The following is a 24,009-nucleotide window of genomic DNA, read 5'->3' on the forward strand; positions in this document are numbered from 1 at the left end:
TGTGAATGATGGAACTACAATTAAAATGCACATTCTTCTATTATTTGGAGAATTTTAAATGAGAAAGGATATCTATCAACAGAAAATTTGCTGGAAGCACCACTGATTCCTCTTATTTTAATTTTTATCATCAGTATGAAAAACATGGACATACACAACTGTATTCTTTTATCTTTATATTTCAACAGAACATGTAATCTGTGTTACACTTTGTAAAAGATAATCTCTTAAAGTTTTTTAAAAATATTTCTTTGTGAAAATACTTCCTTCTGCACAATTATCTTACTTGAGGTGTGAAAAGTGTTAATTCTAGTTATATCTAAGTGAAGTCCTGACATTTTACAAGAGGGAAATAAATAAATACATAAATAAAATTAACAAAATATCAAATCTTTTAGCGCAATTTTTCACACTGAACGAGTCCATTATGTAGATAACTCTACACTAAAAATAATAATCCAGCATTTTTACGTCTAATACCACTTTAATGCATTTGGCAACATTTTAAATGTATTAATAAGCATATTCAGTACAATTTTACTAAAGAATGATGAACTCCAGAGATGTCTTTGAAATATTATAATACAGAATGATAGGCAGCAAATACAGTTACTACTGTAATGAGACGTGTAGTAAAACATCGAAGTTAGAATAAAGATGAGCAGTGTCATTAAATGTGGCCAAACACACTTGAGTTTGATAGCCTCTAAACACTATGTTACCCATTCTCACCGTGATCCATGATATTACTTTAACCTAGGAAGACAAACTGAAAACCTAATTATCTAATTTACAGCAGTGTAACCTGTATGTCCTGTAACTCATAAGGATATCCACTTGCTTCATGATCACAATTGTAAATGTAAGTTCTGTTATATTACACAACATTTATAAATGTCAATGAAATATTACGTTGTCAAAATAGTTCACGAGTGAACTGCCTGATGTCCACGTTCAGCGCACTGACACTGAGTAGTTCATCTGTGGACTATTTCAACATGAAGTACACTGGGAGAAGCTGATGAATTACATAATATTATCTCCTCAGAATTTTTATGTTTATATACTGCTTTTCTTTTTCTGTGACTGCATAATTATTCTTCAATCATGCTCCACAATAACTGCAAGCTCTATCTTTCTGCATATGCTGCAACAGCACTTTAAAGAGAGCTAAAATTTCTTTCAAATCTTTTGATATGGTTCAATGACAAATGCTGACAATGGTGACTGAAGATTCAGGTCTTAGCAACCTTTCGTAACCCCAAAGCTGTAATTAGAACAAAAGCATTAGTATCATGACTTGCAAAACTCAAAAGAAAAATTCATTTTCCAGAAACAGTTAGATAAAAATGATCAGGCTTATAAAATCACTACAATATTTAATCAGAAAATCTATGAAGAAATCATATACAATGATTGTGCTCCAAGCAGACATTACAGTGTCAAAAAAAGTAATATAGCATTATTTCATAAATCTCTTTTTGCTTGTAAACAATGCACAAAATAGAAACATCAACATAACACATTTCTTTCATTGGTCACATCATCTCAATGTTTTACAACTCACATTCATTTCAGGAGAGGATAATGTTCTATAAAGAACAGTATAAAACTTCAATCAGTTATTTTGCAGCAAAGAAGATGGCTCTCAGTACAGTCCCCGAAGCAGGCTACAGTTTCTGTCCACTATTAAGGTCCACATTTTACGAATTTAACACTCTTTACTTACATGCAAACTATGGCACAAAATCCCCAGCAATGCCTATTACTGCAATGCAATCTCAGAACACTAAACTATAACATAGAAGCATCTGATACTTTGATTTTATGGTTACTATCAATAAGTCATCCTTTGAAAATAACAGAGTGCTGCACTCATCACACATCTGCAACTATCCATTACAGAGGGAATTACGAAAATTAGCAGCATGCACTTCTTTAAATCAACCTTTGTAGAAACAGTATGAAGTTTAACATAAAGACACTTTGTTCCTAGTCACTGACTGTTCATGGATGTTTGGAAATTATTTGGGGAGAGGGAGGAACACTTCAGATTCTCTAACTTTAACATCTTGATTCAGGTTTTAATATTAATAATTCACGTAAATCAATCCCTTATTCAATGGTTCCTTCAGTATCTCAATGCCCACTTTAAACCTATATTTTTGTTCAACTGAACCTGTATTTTGTATCTAATAAGCACAATGAGATGTTCAACTGCCTCCTCCTTGCCTATCTTCCTTCCACTTGATATCTTGTTATTTTGGAACTACTCTGACAATTAGTTTGTGAAACCACATTCAGTCTTCTATGGTGAAACAAGTTCTTTGATATAAGCACCGAGGCTTCCTCTGTGACGGAGAGATCTCTGTGATACTCCTCTTCAATTTTCAGCAACCTTTAAAGATGCAAGTAATTTGTGATCGTTATTTTCAACTGAAGCAACTCATCTACAATGATGTACAATGTAATAACCTCACACACCGCGAACATCACAGCTTTTGTAACAAATGCAGAAGCTTAGTATTCATGAATAACTATCTCTCAAACTCTAGGAAGTCCCCCCCCCCCCCCTCCACCTCACTAAATACTTCAACAATGTGACACTTGTCTTAAAATGCTGGAAATTAGTATGTTTAACAACTGAAATATGTTCCATATTTAGTATTCTCTATTACAGTACAATAATAATTCTGCTTTTTTATGTTCATACATACATAAAAAACATTTTTCTTTATGGAAGTCACTGTGTAGACCAAAGGGGGGCACAAATTGGCTCAATGGACAGTGCTGTTCTCAGAAATAACCCCAGAAAAAGTAAAGTAGGCGTCTTGAGAGATGTGTGTAAGGCAGAGAAGAGTAGTTGTGTAGACCAACACAATAAGTGATGGCCAATAATATGTTGGTTCCACTATGTTCGTTATTGTCGGTTACTGCCCACTGTGTCATGTCCATTACTTAACAGGTATTGGGTGATTTTTCTTTCAAGAAATATATGAGTACATAGCGCACAAATTGCGAGCGACTGCCACAATTTTCTTCTCCTTACTGTTCATACTTTCTCATGCATAAACTACTTTTGAAATGCAAAATGCACTACTATAAATAAAATGACTATAAAACGCCACACTGTACAATGTACTTGTGTTGAGACACTTGCAATTCCTGAAATCCATCGCTTGTGGCCTCTGGCCTGCCGAGGAGCACCTCAGTCCTGGGTCCACGGATAAATTGTGAAAATCCACTGCATTATGCCACACATGAACAGACCCAGCCTGCAGGCAGATCAGCGAGACTAGATCTAATGGGCAGGACCTGCATTAGTGGGAAATGGTGGGCTTCAGATCAGAAGGCCCAATCCGTTAGAGATACTCACAGAGATGGTCTGTGGCTTTGGCCCATCACGGACATACACTCGTGGGCAAGTTATTCACATGTCACAGACACCATGTTGATGAAATGATGCCACGATGATCAATCCATGCAACAGATAACTTGTGCAAATACTATGAGAGTCAATACCAATAAGGATAGGTAGGAACTTACCATAAAGATGATCGCTGAGCTGCACACAGGCAAGTAGAAAAGAGAATCACACTCTCACAACTAAATTTTCGGCCATAGCCTTTGTCAGAAAACAAGAAAACACACACACACACACACACACACACACACACACACACACACACACACACACACACACACACACATTCACACATTCACTCAGACACAACTCGTGCACACATGACCGCCACCTCCTGCCGCTACACCAACAATATCTGAGAACCAGATCCAAACAAACCACTTCTCACACCTCCCTGCCTCTCTTCAGCAGCTGCTAGGCTAGCAGCCAGAAGTGGTGGCAGCACTGACTGCAAGCTGAGAGGAGTGGTAGGAAGGGGAGAAGCAGTAAGAATGAGGGAGTCAGGAAGCAGCACACATTCTCAGCTTCGCCCAGCCAGCGATGACGCATGACATCTCAGTAAACAAACTATTTCATCTACTGAGACAAAAACACAATTTCTCCAGTGTTTTTCCAAATTTCCCTGATTTCCAGAACTTTAAGTAATGTATTTGAAGTATTGCGTTCTGCAGTGAAGTTCTATATTGTACTTTTTTATTATTAATATTTTACCACATACCAAACATTGTGTTCCTCCTTTGCTTTTGGTAAAAAAAACCATAAAATAGAACACCACTTTACTGCATTGCTTTGACTAGCCATTTCAACTACACAATGCACTGTAACATAACATAATACTGTGTACTCAGCCAAGTACATTGCTGTGGCTATTCTTGCACCTTGGCTGCACATATTGCCATCTAGTCTTTACGCACAAACTATTAGACAGACACCAGCTGCTCTTGGCTCCTCGTCCTGGGTCCGATTCCTGGTGGGTCCAGGGATTTTCATCTGCCTCGAGATGACTGGGTGTTTGTGTTGTCATCATTTCATCATCATTCATGAAAGTGGTGAGATTGGACTGAGCAGTGGTTGGGAATTTGTATAGGCAATGATAACCGCGCAGTTGAGTGCCCCACAAACCAAGCATCGTCATCTTGGCTCCTTGGCTCTGCCCATGCTCATGAAGATGGCTCCGGAAGTGTGGCTCTCTCACTGCCCACCTATGGTTTAGACTCAACAGCACCTCTGTTCTTTACATGCATAAGTTAGACAGTGTAATTTGAGTGATTATAGAACACCAACATTTGTGAAAATTGCAGTGTCCAAATGAATTTAGTCATAGTGTGTAATAACAGTGCACCCACAACAAGTGATTAAAAGTGTAGAGAGATTACATGAGCATAATCCCAGCAGAATCTTCTTCTAGGTGGACTGAAAGATCTGTATAACACCAAGCTCAACCAATGAAGAACTCTCAAACCCACAGGAACATGGGTGCACTTGTCAGTTGCTACGTCAACATCAAATGGCATAATGACATGTGGAGCTCAAATAAGGGAATCATGGGTATACTGAAACTGGATTTGTCATACCTTCACATTTCTATTAATGGAGCTAAGACTGTTGTGTGGAACCCTTGGATGGCCTTTTCAGCCTTGATCACACATTTGAAATATGTATGTGTTTCTTTTATAATTACTGGTTTGTGTTGTAAACCAAAACCAAATGTTTTTAACAGTTGAATACTTCTTACAGAGGGTATAATATATGCTACTTCGGGACTTGAGTAACACAATTATACACTCTCACTGGAATCATAAAACTGCGTTATTACAAAATAATGTGGTAAAAGCATGACACTGGCTTGGATTTTAGTTTACAACCCAAAGCAGATTTCTTACTAAAAAAGAAATAACAAATATTTCTGTTACTAAACAATTTGTAACATTTAAATAAAAAATATCAGGAAAGATTTTTCAAATGATGGACGTTATTTTAACCCAATAAGTTGGTATTTTTCATGAGCGCTTCTCTGCCTCGTGGATAACTTCACTAGTGCTGGCTGCTGCAGTCACGCTACATAACTTGCTCGCTCATTAAAACACTTCTTTGTTGATTTTAGTGTATGAACCAAAATTAGATTAGGATCAAAAAGAGAGTATTAAAGAAGAGAATAACGTTTTATTTCTACACAATTCCAGGCCTTTTTCGGTGTGAAATATTTAAAATGATGGTGTTGCACATAGGGGAATTCACATTCTGAACATGAATAAGAGGTATCTTTTCAAAGACCTCTTCGTGTGCATAATCCACAACTACTTCTTGGTCTTTTCTTTGTTATGCCTGGCAAAAATTCTGGATAATGCCTGACTGAGATGGGACTCCCAACTGATGTCCCTCATCATGGAGATGCTGTCCATCATGTCGTCTCTCTTGTCCTTCCATTTCATCACCATTTTCTTGTTTATCGCATCCCATTACATATTTGTCCCCTCATTCTTTCACTTTTATTGATGTCAGAGAAACCCTTTCCGTTTAGCTACTTTGTGCTGACAATGTCGGTGTTCCTGTTAGTTTGTCACCCATAGCTGGACTAGTGTACCAGCTGTCGAAGTAAATATAATAAACCTTTCCGAGAAAATAACAAGAAGCTAAAAAACCATTTATTAAGTCATTTTCTCTTCAGGATTATGACTGCCATAATGTGTGTTCTTACCAATACAAACAGTGAAGTCCAATATATATCCAGAATAGCTTTCACAAAGATCGTAAAATTTTATTCCAAATCATGTTTTGAAGGAGTAAATTGCTTCTATCCAAGACATGCTATCCAGAACAACAAAGCTTCCTTGACAGTAATGTTCCTTTGTAGTGAGTAAACAGACCAGAATCTTTAGGGAAGATGACACTTTTTTACTCTCTCGTTTCCTAAAGAATGTTGTGTCAAGTGACTCCCATTTTGGAAAGCACAATTTACATTCTGGCTTTTACAAAATTCCCAGAAGAATAAATATTCCAATTATTGTCATCACTTCATCATCTGTTAAATCTTGCCAGCAGTGAATCCTAAATATTGCTGATAAATTGTGAATAGAAGCTATGTAGTCATGTGGGTATAAGTCAGCTTGATCAGCTTTTTTTTGCATGAAGAGTCATCTACAATACACTAAAAACAACTAATTACATCATTCTGTATTACTGGCACTTTTACACCCTTCTTATCAATAAACAAAAAATGCCGGGGAACCAAACTAACATGCACAAAAACATTTTTTGGTACATGTTCCAGTGCTGCATAACTGTCAAATGATTCTGAATCCATGTGAATTTCATTTTCTTCATGCTTTATGTCTTGCCAGTTATATGAGATATCACTGATGATGTTATCACTTGCTAAAAGCAGCCATCCTATTTCCAAATATGACAATTGTGTCTGTTTTGCCACTGCCAAAGGCCACCACATTGTAAGCACAAACCCTATAGCATTAAAAGCACTGCCAACTGATGCGTGAAGCAAGCTTTTGAGGCAAACATTATAACTAGCTGACAATACACTAACTAGTCATTCCCATTAGCTACAAGCCACAGAACATTGTGGATAAATAAGTTTCTCAAACCTACTTTGTATAAGCAGGCCATGGACAGATATATTAATAATGGCCACTTAACAATTTGAAACCCAAGCACAGCGTGTGTGGCAGTAACGCTGTGAGTGTCCCACGCCCGAGCTCAGCTCATCTCCATTTACACTGTTTCCATTCTGCTCGCAGCTTCTATTTGAGTTTGATGTTATCTTAACTGCCAGTGTTTGGACATTTCTATAACTATTTCAATATTCTCAAAGGGCAACCCTCACCTGTTAAAAACTGCAGAACTGACACGTGATGCTGATGTTTCGCGGGTTTCTCGTAATGTTAGTAGTGCATTTTCCGAAAAATATGTTGAAGTTTTTGAACAATACTGATATCAAGAAGCTTCGAATGAACCACCTGAAGGCTAGTTTCAAAGGGGACATTTTTGAAAGCGAATATTGTTATTCTGCTACTCAATCAGACTCTGGTAAGAAAACATTGTTTCAATATTACCATTCCATTGTTGTATATCATTTTCTGTCTAAAATCTGCTATGTAAGTTATTTCTCCATTGCATTTTAAGGCAAAATGCCACCTCCAACAGTGTATAATATAATTCCTAATAATCAAGATAGTACTTCAAATATATTCAGACGAATTGGATGGACCACATTAGACTCTTTAATTCAAAGTAGAAAGTGGATGTGTGGCAGAAGTGGATGACAGCAGCAATCCTTTCGATATTTTTTCAATTTTTTTCCCAGGACCAATGATGAAGCACATCAAGGCAGGAATTAGCACGTATGCAAAATCCATTGCAGATAAAATGAAAAAAATTGAAGTACATGAAACCCATTTTGGTTACAAAAGTAGAGTAGTAGTCTACTATAACTGCTGCAAGTGGCATGTTGCAAAAGCTGATATATAATGAATTATGGACCTTCTAATTTAGGGGTCAAGGCTGTGCAGGTTGTATTTTGGGTGATATTCAGTTACTGGTTTCTCCTAATGGGATCACGAATTTGGCTTCACTTTTTGTTAATAAAAATAGAAAAGGACTCTACTATAAACACTGCAAGTGACAGTTGCAACACATGGATATTTGTTGACTGGCTGTCCTCTGGCTAATGCGGACTGCAGACATGGCAGATCATGGAGTTCTTCTGTATAGATAAATTGCTTTTGTGTTTTATTTGTTTGTTTAATTCTATTAGAATGGTTATTGTGGTTAAATCTGAATGATTCACTCATTAATAGCAGTACACGGGCACATAAGTTCTGTGGAAGTATTGTGTATGGTGTTGCAGATGTTGGGCATGAAGCAAGATTCGCATCCCTGTAAATGGTTATACACTTGTGAATGTGATATCTTTAGTTCAAATTAATTTTTACGTCTTCCACTGGCTTTGTCAGCAGAGTGGGTTTGATTCAGAGTACTTTACTAACTGCAGCACTGGCCAAGGCACCCTTTGATACAATTCATGCATAGCTTCTAAGCAAATACGTTGGCAGCCTGCTGTCACACAGCGGAAACAAAATATGAAAACTAAGGTACGTTCAAGATGGTCACTTCTCTTTTCAGGCAAACACAAGTTGTATGAGGATCAATCATTAAAATGTCAACCATCAATCATGATTCAATAATAATATTGTTGAGAAGTGAGGTTTTTTTTATTATTTGCACCAAAGTCACTATTTATTTATTGGCTGAATAGTTTTGGGCTTTGCTCATTTTCGCAACCACCTGTCACAAAGAATGAAATTTTATGAGTGGATGTGTCAAAGGTGGATAATAAACGTATCTGTAATAACATGGTCCAGATGTTAACTATTTTTGTATTTGGTATTTGGGGTAAAGTTGGTGTGGACAATCCTATTCATTTCATCACATTTTATGTGTACATCAGATCTGTTTTACAACATGTCATAATTGTAGTTATACCTTATGGTAGTATGGCAGTGTATGAGCATACGATATATTTGTCTAATTTGCGGTGCTATCATTATCCAGCATGATCTGATCCATGTGACGACAATATCTCATACACAACGGAGGATTGGTTCTCACCGGAGTTCACAGTGTGTCACAATGACTTATTTTCCCTAGGTATTACCATAAATTTGACAAATGTTAATCCAAAGAATTTTATTGTATGTCTTATATAATCTCTGAAACATTCAGTTTACTCTGTGAATGTAATATCACATTTTGTTCAGTGTGGGATACAATATCTCATCACATTATACACTCCTGGAAATTGAAATAAGAACACCGTGAATTCATTGTCCCAGGAAGGGGAAACTTTATTGACACATTCCTGGGGTCAGATACATCACATGATCACACTGACAGAACCACAGGCACATAGACACAGGCAACAGAGCATGCACAATGTCGGCACTAGTACAGTGTATATCCACCTTTCGCAGCAATGCAGGCTGCTATTCTCCCATGGAGACGATCGTACAGACGCTGGATGTAGTCCTGTGGAACGGCTTGCCATCCCATTTCCACCTGGCGCCTCAGTTGGACCAGCGTTCGTGCTGGACGTGCAGACCGCGTGAGACGAAGCTTCATCCAGTCCCAAACATGCTCAATGGGGGACAGATCCGGAGATCTTGCTGGCCAGGGTAGTTGACTTACACCTTCTAGAGCACGTTGGGTGGCACGGGATACATGCGGATGTGCATTGTCCTGTTGGAACAGCAAGTTCCCTTGCCGGTCTAGGAATGGTAGAACGATGGGTTCGATGACGGTTTGGATGTACCGTGCACTATTCAGTGTCCCCTCGACGATCACCAGTGGTGTACGGCCAGTGTAGGAGATCGCTCCCCACACAATGATGCCGGGTGTTGGCCCTGTGTGCCTCGGTCGTATGCAGTCCTGATTGTGGCGCTCACCTGCACGGCGCCAAACACGCATACGACCATCATTGGCACCAAGGCAGAAGCGACTCTCATCGCTGAAGACGACACGTCTCCATTCGTCCCTCCATTCACGCCTGTCGCGACACCACTGGAGGCGGGCTGCACGATGTTGGGGCGTGAGCGGAAGACGGCCTAACGGTGTGCGGGACCGTAGCCCAGCTTCATGGAGACGGTTGCGAATGGTCCTCGCCGATACCCCAGGAGCAAAAGTGTCCCTAATTTGCTGGGAAGTGGCGGTGCGGTCCCCTACGGCACTGCGTAGGATCCTATGGTCTTGGCGTGCATCCGTGCGTCGCTGCGGTCCGGTCCCAGGTCGACGGGCACGTGCACCTTCCGCCGACCACTGGCGACAACATCGATGTACTGTGGAGACCTCACGCCCCACGTGTTGAACAATTCGGCGGTACGTCCACCCGGCCTCCCGCATGCCCAGTATACGCCCTCGCTCAAAGTCCGTCAACTGCACATACGGTTCACGTCCACGCTGTCGCGGCATGCTACCAGTGTTAAAGACTGCGATGGAGCTCCGTATGCCACGGCAAACTGGCTGTCACTGACGGCGGCGGTGCACAAATGCTGCACAGCTAGCGCCATTCGACGGCCAACACCGCGGTTCCTGGTGTGTCCGCTGTGCCGTGCGTGTGATCATTGCTTGTACAGCCCTCTCGCAGTGTCCGGAGCAAGTATGGTGGGTCTGACACACCGGTGTCAATGTGTTCTTTTTTCCATTTCCAGGAGTGTAGTTGTATAATAAAATTCTATCTTATTTCTAGCATTACACAAGAGGAGACACATTATTTCACTTGTATTCAATATGCTCTACATATGATAGTATTGTACCGCTGTCATAACTGGGTTTTCAGTGACTAGTTTGTAGTCACATATCTGGTGAATAGTGTAGAAAGGAGTGCAATTCATCTGCTGAATAAGGTGCTATAGAAGGTTCCTATGAATTGTTTGTAGTTGGGTATTTGGTGATTAATGTAGGATGTAGTGTATATTATATGCTGATTAAGGTGTTACTGAAAAATCCTATGAATTTTTTGTTGCATAATTCTGTTTATTCATTTAATGTTTGTTTTGGATGCTTGGTCATATTAATGTGGAGTTATTTTTCTTCTAAAAAGTCAATCAGTCTCTGGAAGCATTATGTATAACAGTGTAATTGCTCTTGATATTTTCAGCCATTTGTTTATTTTCTGAGGGGCATGCTGCACGCAGAAGGGTTATTTCTGCTTACATTTTTGTTTCTCTATATCTTGTTTTAACAATTTTACCTATTTGTTCAATGTAGGCTTTATTACATTCACTGCATTTGATTTTGTAAGCACCAGAATGATTATATCATTGCATGATGTCTATTTGATAAATGATCTTTGCTCCTAATGTGTTGCTGGTGAAGGACCCTATTTTCAGATTTGCTTTCTTTAATGAGGAATTTATTCTGTCTGATACATGTCCCCAGTACGGAAGTACAACAAATTTATATTTATTTTTGTTTCAGTCTTGATCAGCACGACTTTGTCTTTAATGATTTTCCCGTTTTGTATTTCTTTTTATTTAGCTTGTCAACCAGCTCTAGCCCTTACTGATTGGCAGGGCTCTGAGCATATTTAGGGCTGAATTAAAATTTACAATGTTGAGACAGTATTTGATGATTCAGACTACTTCTGATCTAGAGTATGTTTCTTTATGGCTCCAAGTTGTTTTTTTTTTTTTTTTTTTTTTGGTTATGGTTTTAGGGCGCAAAACTGCTACAGTGATTAGCGCCCAGTCTGTGACTTAGGAAAAGATAGAAAATCAAACTGGAAACTAGTAGCAATGGGAACGAAACTCAAAAAATTGGAGAAACTTAAAACAGAATTGTCCCCAAAAAGAGCTTCAAATGACTGACGTCATCTCACTGGCACTAATAAACTCGAGAACATGATCGGCTGAGTGCGTGTCATCTGCTAAAATGGAAGATATATCAGGCGACAGCTGTAGACGGGCGCGTAACGGAGTAAAATAGGGGCACTCAATTAAAAGGTGTCTTACCGTCCACAGCTGAGAGCAGTGGGGACAGAGTGGGGGAGGATCACCACTTAAAAGATGTCGATGGCTAAAAAGACAGTGCCCTATCCGGAGTCTAGTTAAAATTACCTCCTCCCGACGACGCGTTCGGGAGGAAGAGGTCCAAGCACAGGGAAGAGCTTTCATGTCCCGCAATTTATTATTGGGAAGTGTTGACCAATGTGCATGCCATAAAAGAACAACACAACAACATAAAACACTCCGTAGATCGGCGAAGGGAATCGTGCGAATAGCTGGCTGAAGAAGAGAGACTGCAGCCTTGGCCGCTATATCGGCCGCCTCATTTCCACAGATACCAACGTGTCCTGGGATCCAGAGGAACGTCACAGAGACGCCCCCCAAATGGAGCAAGCGTAGGCAGTCCTGAATCCGGTGGACCAGAGGGTGGACAGGGTATAGAGCTTGGAGATTGAGGAGAGAGCTGAGAGAATCTGAATAGATAACATATTGTATCCGCTGATGGCGACGGATGTATTGGACAGCCTGGAGAACAGCGTAAAGCTCCGCAGTATAAACCGAACACTGGTCGGGAAGCTGAAATCGATTTGGGGTGTCGCCAACAATATAGGCACTCCCTACACCAAACGATGTTTTTGAGCCATCAGTGTAAATAAATGTGGCTTCCTTCAGTTGTGCACATAGAGCAGAAAATGCCCGACGATAAACAAGTGAAGGGGTTCCGTCCTTGGGAAACTGACAAAGGTCACGGAGCAGGCAGGTCCGGGGATGGAGCCAAGGCGGTGCTGTACCCCAAGTTGTCAACAAAGTTTTAGGAAAGCGGAAGGAAAGAGAATGGAGCAGTTGACAGAAGCGGACTCCCGGTGGTAGTAGGGAGGAAAGGCGGCCTGCATACCCTAAATCCAAGGAGGCGTTGAAAAAAATGTCATGGGCCGGATTAGCATACATGGAAGACAGATGGCTAGCATAACGACTCAGGACAGTGGTTCCAAAAGCGATGAGTTATTACGAATGACAATGTCTGTAAATGTCAGCTTGTGGAAGATACTGAAAGTATGTACTTAATCAGTGTTCATGACAGTTAAATTAAGGAAGGTAATATCATGGTTAAATAGGTGTTTGATTGCGAAGGTGATATTTTGTGTATATTGTTGCTAACTTCCTTCACTGATCTGCTAAATACAGTGATGGTGTAATTTATGTATCTTAGATAGTGTACTACTTTTCTTCACCAGCGGTCTTGTTCTTCAAAGAATTTATTTTTTTGGTGGTCTAGAAATATATATGCTAGTGTGCCACACAGGCAGCTACCAATCACAAGACCCTCTTTCTGTAAGAATATTTGGCCACTGAAGCTAAAATAGTTGTGGGATAAAATTATGGTTAGTAGTTCTACTAATTCATAGTCTCCTGTTTCTTACATTTTTCTATGTTTCAAGAGGTTTCTTCCAGGTCAACGGTCATCAACGGGCTCATTGCCGTATAGATTAGTTACATCCGAGAAAATAATTTGTTGTTCCGGATTTGTGTGCTCTTAGCTTGGAGCATTGTGGGTTGGTGACTATGTACCTATTATGTTCTTTTTGTGTTAAGAGAAATTCAGATTTCTTTATCACTTTCTATTAAGTGTCTGAATCTGTTTGTGCAGTCTTTATCTATATGTATGATATTTGCATTTTGCCTTAAATAATTCTTGTGTTTTACTTATATACTCAGTTTTCTTCACCAAGAGAATCCTAATATCTTTGCCTGCTTTTAATATTAAGGCATTATGTGCCTTTAGTTTTTGATAGTGTTGTGCAAATAAAGTTCTGTTTCTGGTTACTGCTTTTCTTTTTCGTATTATCTGTCAAATACAACTCTAGAACTGCCCACACACAGAATGAAACTAGTTAACCAATAAATAGCAACTTTGGTGCAAAAAATAAAATCTGTCTTTTTTCTTCACTATGTGAAAGCTGCAAGACAAGACATACTGAAAAGCTTTAGAAAATATTGTTGTTTGGCTGAGGCATCATACTGAAATGAAAGAGGTGTGATTTTGCAGCATTCTAAATAAAAAATGCACACACTTATTCAATAGGCCATAATAAAAATTGAACATAAAAAGTTTCTAATGGAGACAAAAATTAAATTTAAGTAGTACTACCTTCCAATGGCTCTGTCTCCTGTTTCTTGTTTGCTGCGGTAGATTTTGACTGTTTATCTGGAACAACGGTCTTACCTGAAATGGACAGAAAGTTCTATTCATTAACTGTACACAATTGGAATATTTTGCACGTAAAAGATTTAAATATTAAGAAGCATTACCTTCAAGGGATTCAGTCCCATTTGTTGTTTTCTTATTTGGATCAGCAGGTTTAACTCTTTTGTCTGGAAGTACAATTTTACCTGAAATGAACAGATAAATTAATTAATTAATTAATTTTTTTTTACAGAAAATCTGTATATGATTTCAGGCTAGCAGTGCCCCTCTCAAATTTACATCCAATTATCACACAATTAAATTACAAAACTGCACCACACTGTCTCAACAAAGCATTACTGTTGTCCACACCATTCCTGTCCCAAACCTGCATTTGAAGCAAGCTGTGTATAGCTAACAGTTGCCTTCATAACACAATTAAACAAATGGAATAGTTTTCAACATACCTACTATTATTGATGAACTTTATTAATTCTTGGAAACTGCAGTAAAATACAGGATGTCTGATATTATATAAAATCCAAAACTATAAAGGCCTGTGTTTTTTTGTTGTAACAGTCACAGCAGACAAAAATGAACAATTAACAAAAGCACAGTATGCTCATTACAGATTTTCAAATTTTGTTATTTGATCATGAGATTTTGGACAAATTTCACATTTGATGTTCAAAAGTGAGGGATTTACAAAATACACATCTTGATAAGGAACCGAAACACACCAATATGTACAGCATTTGTTGCCATCTTCAATGTGTAAAGATCAAACAGGCCAGGCTGACTTGAAACTGTGGTTGTAAGTAATATCACTTTCAGTTTTCATGCAAAAGTCTTTCACCAGAACTGTTTGTATCACATTATGTGAACTGAACAAAGTGCAAATAGTGAGGGTCATGGGGGCCAAATGTGTGCCACTGGTTGGTTGGCTGAGAGGTGGGTGGGTGGGTGGGGGTGGGTTAGAGGGGAGGGGGGGGGGGGACTGAACAAGGTCATCAGTCCCAGTGGATTGGGAAAGTATGGGGAAGGAAGTCAGGCGTGTCCTTTCAAAGGAACCATCCCGGCATTTGCCTGAAGCAATTTAGCACAATCATGGAAAACCTAAATCAGCAGGGCTGGTTGCGGGTGTGCCACTGATTGGCAGTCGTGTATTATTCACACTGTGAAGGCATTTCAGAATGGACCATACCAAATACCAACCTGTCAGTTCTTAAAAGTTATTCTCCACAGAATAATTCATCCGCATTAAACAAAAAGGAAGGAAGATTACGGTTTAATCCCCCATTAGTTAGTTACAAGGTAACGCAAGTTACACCATAAGCTCTGACGAGACAAAGATACAGAAGGGAGTCAGCGGCTTCCTTTCCAAAGCAACCAATCCACATTTGCCTTAATGATTTAGAAAACCATGGAATATCTGAACCTAAATCCGAATAGATGGACAGGGATTTGGATCCCACTTCTCACAAACTAAAAACCACTGTGATAACCATTGCACCCAGTTCTCCAGCAAAGAATTGTACCACACACTTTCTTTATTATTAACAGTTTTGAGCTCCACTGTTCAGACAGTGGAAAGCAATGATTCAGCATCCCTAAGGTTCAGTCAAGTGTAGTTACTGGCTACACTGCATGTCAATGACTGATAATTGATGTTACACACTTTTTGATTGGGTTCCACAGTTATATTCCTTAACAATGGTTAGATTTCACTGCAGGAACCAAATGGTGTCATTGAACACTGCGTACCCACAGCTTTATGAAGGTGCCATTATGCTAGGAGATTAGTCCTGTTTATTCTTCACCAGAAACGAGCATTCAGTGTGTATAGCAATATTTACACTAGTTTGCACATTTATGGACAATGGTGCTCTTCATTAATTTTGTTTTAGAATGCTACTTTTTGGACACAAATTTGAACTTCACTACTCCTGAATAAGAGTCAAGGGACTTGACTAATTTGCCACCTTATTGAGTAAGAGCCTTATAAGAACAGCACCATTCACATTCTATGGAGCTCAGTGATTATTAGCCGGCCGAAGTGGCTGAGCGGTTCTAGTCGCTACAGTCTGGAACCGCGCGACCACTACAGTCGCAGGTTCGAATCCTGCCTCGGGCATTTTTTTTTTTTTTTGGGGGTTTAAGGGCGCTCAACTACTGAGGTCATTAGCACCCAGTCACAATTGTTAGAGCACATAGAATCTAGTAAAACTCAAGGTGGGTGGGTGGGGGGGGGGGGGGGGGGGGGCACCAGAAAGTTCTTACAAAGATGCAGATAAAATAAGTGAAAGAGTTAGATGTCTTTGGATAAGCCAGTCAAAGTAATAAAACGAAGAACACGAGCAGCTGTTCGAGCGTCATCAGCTAAAATATCCTGTAAAGTAGATGGCAGAGACAGGACAACACGAGATTGACTAAAACGGGGACACGACAATAAAACATGGCGCACTGTTAATACATGACCACAAGGGCACTGCAGGGCTGGGGCACCGGAGAGCAGGTAGCGGTGGCTAAACCGGCAATGCCCAATCCGCAACCTGGTCAGAAGGACCTCTTCTCACCGAGATAGTCGAGAGGAGGTTGTCCAAGCAGTTGGGAACGGCTTTACTTCCCGGAGCTTGTTTCCTTAAAGTGAGGACCAAGCATCCCAGCACAACGCCACAAGCCTCTTACAAACAACCCCACTAACATCAGATGACGGGACACAATGGGAGGCGGGCTGAGGCAGGAGGACTGCAGCCTTGGCTGCAGCATCAGCAGCCTCATTCCCAGGCACTCCTACATGGCCGGGAACCCACAGAAAGCTGACAGGAGAGCCACCATCAGCAAAAGAATGGAGGGACTGCTGGATCCATTGCACCAAGGGATGGACCGGATAAGGAGCTCCAAGGCTCTGAAGAGCACTGAGTGAATCAGAGCAGAGTACATACGATGAATGGCGGTGGCGGCGGGCATACTGAACGGCCTGATGGAGAGCAAAAAGCTCGGCCAGAAAGCTAGAACATTGGTCGAGGAGCCGGTATTTAAAGGTGACGGCCCCGACGACAAAGGCACAGCCGACACCATCGTCAGTTTTGGAGCCATCAGTGTAAATAAAGGCAAGTCGCGCACGAAGTTTGACAAACCGTGAGCAATACACTGCAGCCGGAGTACCCTCCTTCGGGAGAGAGCTGAGGTCGAGATAAATATGAACCGGAGCCTGGAGCCAAGGTGGAGTCAGGCTCTCACCCTCTCTGAAGGTGGTAGGGAGGGCAAAATCCAATTGTCGAAGCAGGCGATGAAAGCTGACTCCAGGGGGCAGCAGGGCAGACACATACAACCCATACTGACGGTCGAGAGAATCGGCGGAGAAGGAGTGATAAGAGGGGTGGTCGGGCATTGACAACAGCCGGCAGGCATACCGACAAAGCAGTACGTCGCGCCAGTAGGTCAATGGTAATTCGGCAGCTTCAGCATAAAGACTCTCGACGGCACTAGTGTAGAAGGCTCCGGTCGCAAGACATAACCCCCTATGGTGGATGGAGTTGAGATGGCGTAAGAAGGATGGCCGAGCAGACGAATAGAAGATGCTCCCATAATCCAGCTTCGATCGGACTATGGACCGATACAAGCGAAGCAGGACAGTGCGATCCGCTCCCCAAGATGAACCACTGAGAACTCTGAGGACATTAAGGGAACGTGTACAACGGGCAGCCAAATAAGAGACGTGTGGAGACCAACAAAGTTTCCTGTCCAGTGTGAGCCCTAGAAACTTATTTGTTTCCACGAATGGGAGAACAACGGGACCGAGATGTAAGGATGGCAGAAGGAACGCTTTATATCGCCAAAAGTTGATGCAAACCGTCTTCTCTTCAGAGAACCGGAAGCCATTAGCCACACTCCATGAGTATAGGCTGTCTAGACAACGCTGAAGGTAGCGCTCCAGGAGGCATGTTCTCTGGGCACTGCAGTAGATCGCGAAGTCATCGACAAAAAGAGAGCCTGAGACATTAGGTGGAATGCAATCCATAATTGGATTGATCGCTATGGCAAAAAGGGCTACACTCAAGACGGAGCCCTGAGGCACTCCGTTCTCCTGGAGGAAGACGTCGGACAATACGGAACCCACACGTACCCTAAACTTGCGATCTGTTAAAAAGGAATCAATAAAAAGGGGCAAGCGACCGCGTAGACCCCACCTGTGCATAGTACGGAGGATACCTCCTCTCCAACAGGTATCATAAGCCTTCTCCAAATCGAAGAACACGGCTACCGTTTGGCGCTTTCGCAAAAAGTTGTTCATGATGAATGTCGACAAGGTCACAAGGTGGTCAACAGCAGAGCGGCGGTGACGAAAGCCGCATTGAACATTGGTAAGTAGCCGTCGAGATTCAAGAATCCAAACTAACCGAGCGTTAACCATACGCTCCATCACCTTACAGACACAGCTTGTAAGAGAAATGGGGCGGTAACTAGAGGGAAGGTGTCTATCCTTCCCGGGTTTGGGTATAGGAACAATGACGGCGTCACGCCAACACATGGGGCTTGACCTTCGGTCCAGACGCGATTGTAGGTACGAAGAAGGAAGCTTTTGTCTGCCGGAGAAATGTGGGCCAGCATCTGAATGTGAATGGCATCTGGCCCCGGAGCAGAGGACCGGGACAGTGCAAGTGCACGTTCGAGTTCCCGCATAGTAAAGGGGGCATTATAATTTTCCAGATTCAGCGAGTGGAAGGAAGGACGCCGAGCCTCTTCTGCCTCTTTCCTGGGAAGGAAGGCAGGGTGGTAATGGGCGGAGCTTGAAACCTCCGCAAAAAAGAGGCCGAAGACGTTGGAGACATCCACAGGATCAAAAAGGACCTCAGTACCTGAAGTCAGGCCAGGTACCGAGGAGTGGGCCTTAATGCCCGACAGCCGGCGCGGGCCACCCCAGACGACAGAAGAGGGAGTAAAACTGTGAAAGGAGCTGGTGAAAGAGGCCCAACAAGCTTTTTTGCTGTCTTTGATGACTCTACGGCATTGCGCTCTGAGTCGTTTGTATCCAATACAATTCGCCCACGTAGGATGGCGGCAAAAGGTGCGTAAAGCACGTCGTCGAGCACGGATAGCGTCTCGACAAGCCTCATTCCACCAGGGGACGGAAACGCGACGTGAAGAAGAGGTAGTATGAGGAATGGAACGTTTGGCAGCATTGATGATAACAGCCGTGAGGTATTCGACCTGACTGTCACAACTGAGAAAATCGTGGTCCGGAAAGGTCGCCAGGGAGGAGTAAAGTCCCCAGTCAGCTTTCGGTATGTTCCAGCTCGAAGGACGTGGGGATGGGGTGTGGTGTAGGAGACGAACGACACAGGGGAAGTGGTCGCTCGAATAAGTGTCAAAAAGGACATACCACTCAAACCGATGGGCAAGAGTGGTAGAACAGATCGAGAGGTCCAAGTGGGAGTAGGTATGAGTGGAGTCCGAGAGGAAAGTCGGGGCGCCAGTATTGAGGCAGACAAGATTGAGATGGTTGAAAACATCCGCCAAGAGGGAGCCTCTCTGACAGGATGCAGGAGAGCCCCAAAGGGGATGATGGGCATTGAAGTCGACAAACAATAAAAACGGCGGAGGAAGCTGAACAATCAGGTGCATCATGTCAGCTCGACTAACTGCGGATGACAATGGAGTGTAGATGGTACAAACAGAAAAAGTAAAGGCAGAAAGAGTAATACGGACAGCTATTGCTTGGAGTGGGGTGGTCAATGGGATGGGATGGTAATAGACATCGTCCCGAACGAGCAACATGACCCCACCGTGAGCTGGAATACCGTCCGCAGGGGTGAAATCAGTCTGCTCCGAGGTATAGTGGGTAAAAGCAATACGGTCAGTTGGGCGCAACTTGGTTTCCTGGAGACCAAGGACGAGCGGACAGTGCAGGCGGAGGAGCAGTTGTAATTCCTCCCAATCAGATCGAATACCTCTGATGTTCCAATGTAACAAAGCCATCGCTAGTCAGAAAAAAGGGGGGGGAACGAAACGGGTGAAGAGCTGGTCACCTCGACGGCCGCGGAGGGCCAGGTTTCGAGGGAACAATGCTACAACCGGCGGGAGGCGTATCCTGTTCCATCGAGTCGTCGCCAGCTGCGGCCACTTTCCCGGGTTGCATAGGAGGGGCAGCATCATTCGCCGACGAGAGGCCAGCTGAGCGCCTGGCAGCAGAGCGTCCCGGCGAAACTGAGGACGGCCGGGAGCAGCGACTCGCGGATAGAGCGTCAGACGAAACGCACCGGGGTGGAGAGGGGGATAAAGAATTCTTCTTGGAGGCCTTCTTGGAAGTCCGACGAGGCACGGGGATGGTGGGCTGGACCCGAAGGTCCTCACGCGCGGGGTCCGTTTTGGAACACCAGACCTCAGAAGCCGGGTTCCGGAACGTTTCCCCGCTGGACGCCTGAAAAGAGGATCGCTTCTCAGGCGGCGGAGGGGGACGAGGAGGAAGGGTGGCCCCTGGGGCAGGGGCCGCGAGGGAGGAGGATTTGGAAGGGAGGGATTTGGGAGGCGGAGGCATAGACCCCGGATGGGGTGAGGAGGTGGAGGGGGGACAGTATAGGGGTGAGGATACTGTGGAAGGAGTGGACACGACTGAGGCAAACAAAGTTGTCAATGTCACAGGATGGAGGCGGTCATACCTCTTCCTGGCCTCAGAATAAGAGAGACGACCCAAAATTTTTATTTCTTGAATCTTCTTCTCCTTCTGATATGCGGGACAGTCTAAAGATCTAGGCGAGTGGATGCCAGGACAATTGACGCACCGAGGTGGTGGGGTGCAGGTATGTTCCTCACGAAGAGGACGTCCACAATCGCGACACAGGGGCTCAGCCTCACACCGTGACGACATGTGCCCAAAGCGCAAACACCGAAAACAGCGCATACGAGGCGGGACGTAAGGTCGCACGTCGCACCGGTAGCACATCACCTTTACCTTCTCCGGGAGAACGTCCCCCTCGAAGGCGAGGATAAAGGCTCCGGTGTCGATGCGACGGTCTCTGGGGCCGCGCTGAACTCGCCGGACGAAATGCACGCCTCGGCGCTCCAGGTTGGCCCTGAGCTCCTCATCAGATTGCAGTAGGAGGTCCCGATGAACAATAACCCCCTGCGTCCTATGCAGTGCCAGATGCATGACAATGGACACTGGGATGTCCCCTAGTCGGTCGCACGCCTCGAGCGCCGCCGACTGTGTGGCGGAAGCGGTCTTTATAAGAACGGACCCCGAACGCATTTTACTGAGAGCCTCGATTTCCCCGAAGATGTCCTCTATGTGCTGGACAAAGAACATGGGCTTGGAGGTGGCGAACGTCCCCCCATCGGTCCGAGAACAGACTAAATAGCGGGGGAAGTACTTCGCCCCAAGCCGGCGGGCCTGTCCTTCCTCCCAGGGAGTGGCCAAGGGGGAAAGGGCAGGAGAACCAGAACCAGAGACAGTACCTTTCCTTTTAAAAGACTCGGCCGCAGAGCGACCTGATACATGTTGACGTTTCATCTGCGAAACGTCCGCCCCGATACCACCCACTCCGACCAGGGGCTCTCCCCACGGGCGCCACCCAGCCTCAGCAAGGGCCAGCTGGCAGGATGACCGTTGCCGGGAGTCCCGATGTCCCAAGGAGATGGGCATCTACTCCTTGGCCGACGTGGGGAGGGTGCAGCTCAGGTATCGGCAGTACGATCCCTGTGTTGTCAGGAGGCTACAACCTAGAGGGTACATGACGACCCCACCACAACGGGCTGGCTACCGCGCTGGATTTCGGGTGCCATGGAAAGTCCATCATGATCGTAGGTGCAGATGGGGACGCACTATGGGCGGAACGTGCGCAACCCATCAGGCGTTTAGGCCCAATTGGAAGAATAGTGGGTGTGGTTACAACGCCGTTACAATGCTGAGTGCCAAGGTCTTAATGCACTGAGGACCAGTGATACACTATGTAAGGCGTCCTTCCCCAAAAGGCTCGTACTTCTGTAGAATTTTGAAAAAAGGAGGTCAAACCCCAAGGGGGACCATCACATGGAATGCCGAAACGGTTGAAACTCCTTTTAGTCACCTCTTACGACAGGCAGGAATACCTCGGGCCTATTCTTACCCCGGACCCGCAGGGGGGTGCCTCTGACATGGATGTGTGTGGTGTCCTTAGGTTAGTTAGGTTTAAGTAGTTCTAAGTTCTAGGGGACTGATGACCTCAGAAGTTAAGTCCCATAGTGCTCCGAGCCATTTTTTTCAGTGATTATTAACAGCATCACACATACTTTGTGCACTGTTTGCTGCTACTTACACTTTGATATTCCAAATGAATATTATTTTAGTACAGAAAAGTACAGCCACAAACAAATTCATCATTTGGGAACTGTGTGCACACATTTCACTTAGCTGTACGTACGGTACAGGTGTACAGAAAGTCAATTCATAAGAATTTTTAATCTGTTTACCTTCAACTACGAGCACCATTGTCTTACTAAAAAAAAAAAAAAAAAAAAAAAATGCTACTCAGAAGAATACCACCACTGAAGAGTCCTATCAATGCAAAAACCACCCACAGCACAGCACACCTTACAAAAGCTATTCAAATGGAATACCTACAAACAGCTGCAAGTATCTAGAGCAATCAGAGAGACAATATCCACAAAAACATTTCTGAAACTACGAGGGTTATTCGGAAAGTAAGGGACTGATGACCATAGCAGTCTGGTCCCTTTAATCCCCCAAACCAACCAACCAACCAACCAACCAACCAACCAACCGGAAAGTAAGGAACAATCGGTGGCAAAATGGAAATCACAGTGAAAATCTGATGAAGTTTTGCACAGGTGTGTTGGGCAGTGTCTCTAGTATGCCCATCGATTGCGTTATGTCGTTCTTTTTAGTTCTGAGCACACAGGGAGCACATAAAGATACCTAGAACAATAGTGTCTCCCACCAAGTAAAAGGGCCTGGTGAGAAATTTTGCCTGAAGCTATGCAGCCAATACTACATAACTGTAAAAGTGTTTTCTTCTTCAAGACAATTCTCAGCCGCATCCTGGAGGGGCAATGAAGACGATCCGGCATCGTCTTCAATTGGAAATGTTTGATTACCCACAATACAGCCTGTAATTGTCTCCCTCTGAGTTTCATCTCTGCTCACATGAACTGCCGGCTATGAAGACAACATTTTGGCACAGACGACGAGCTGTAGGCCAGTGTAGAGAATTGGCGGAAAGCACTGGCGGCTGCCTTCTATAACGAGGGTATTGGAAAGTTGGTACAATGCTACGACAAACGCCTAAGTCGGATCGGCGACTATAGAGATAAGTAGCTGGAAGTTGTAGATAACTGTTGCAGATAAAACCGTTTTGATTTTCACTGTGGTTTCCATTTCACGACCTGTCATTCCTTCCTTTCCGAATAGTCCTCATGTATAGTTTGCACTTCTGTATTGTGGTGGAAAGTTAAAAATGTTGCCTTTCACACATTCTTATAGTCTCACAATTTTCAACACGTTTAGTAGCTGCCAGGCTGGAAGATGTGAGAATAAACTGATGTAAGGGTAGTGAGAATGGTCTGAGCTCTTTGATTTTGAATGTTTGTTATTTATAGCAACAAAAGGAGGAACAATTAGGATATTTCCACATATGACAGGATGATTTTTTTCTGAAGCACGATTTTCAATTATGTAGGAAAAAATCATTTAGGTGCTACACTCTGTGGATGACAGAGTTGAGAGCAAATCACTCTTTCGGGATGGCAGTATGCCAGTCAAATCATCAGTTTAAACAGCCAAAGTTTATTCTGTCTCATTTCCAGCCACTCTCACATATTAAGGATGACCTGGAACAAATAGAAGAGTAGCGAGTAGCAACTACAACCGTACGCCCCCCCCCCCCCCC

At 43.2% G+C, this 24,009-nt stretch overlaps 1 protein-coding gene across 1 annotated transcript in view; it reads right to left on the minus strand.

Annotated features, from left to right (window-relative positions):
* Positions 1–235: 235 nt before the first annotated feature.
* Positions 236–24,009, minus strand: part of LOC126470049 (uncharacterized) — a 68,574-nt gene continuing 44,800 nt past the window's right edge. The window contains exons 4-6 of the mRNA XM_050097550.1: positions 14,248–14,328; positions 14,087–14,161; positions 236–1,267 (exon numbers count right to left, since the gene is read on the minus strand). Coding sequence (XP_049953507.1) covers positions 1,236–1,267; positions 14,087–14,161; positions 14,248–14,328 — 188 coding nt within the window. The 3' untranslated portion in view covers positions 236–1,235. The remainder of the gene's footprint in view (positions 1,268–14,086; positions 14,162–14,247; positions 14,329–24,009) is intronic.

The sequence above is a fragment of the Schistocerca serialis genome, chromosome 3 (genome assembly GCF_023864345.2).
Source record: "Schistocerca serialis cubense isolate TAMUIC-IGC-003099 chromosome 3, iqSchSeri2.2, whole genome shotgun sequence".
Classification (NCBI taxonomy): domain Eukaryota; kingdom Metazoa; phylum Arthropoda; class Insecta; order Orthoptera; family Acrididae; genus Schistocerca; species Schistocerca serialis.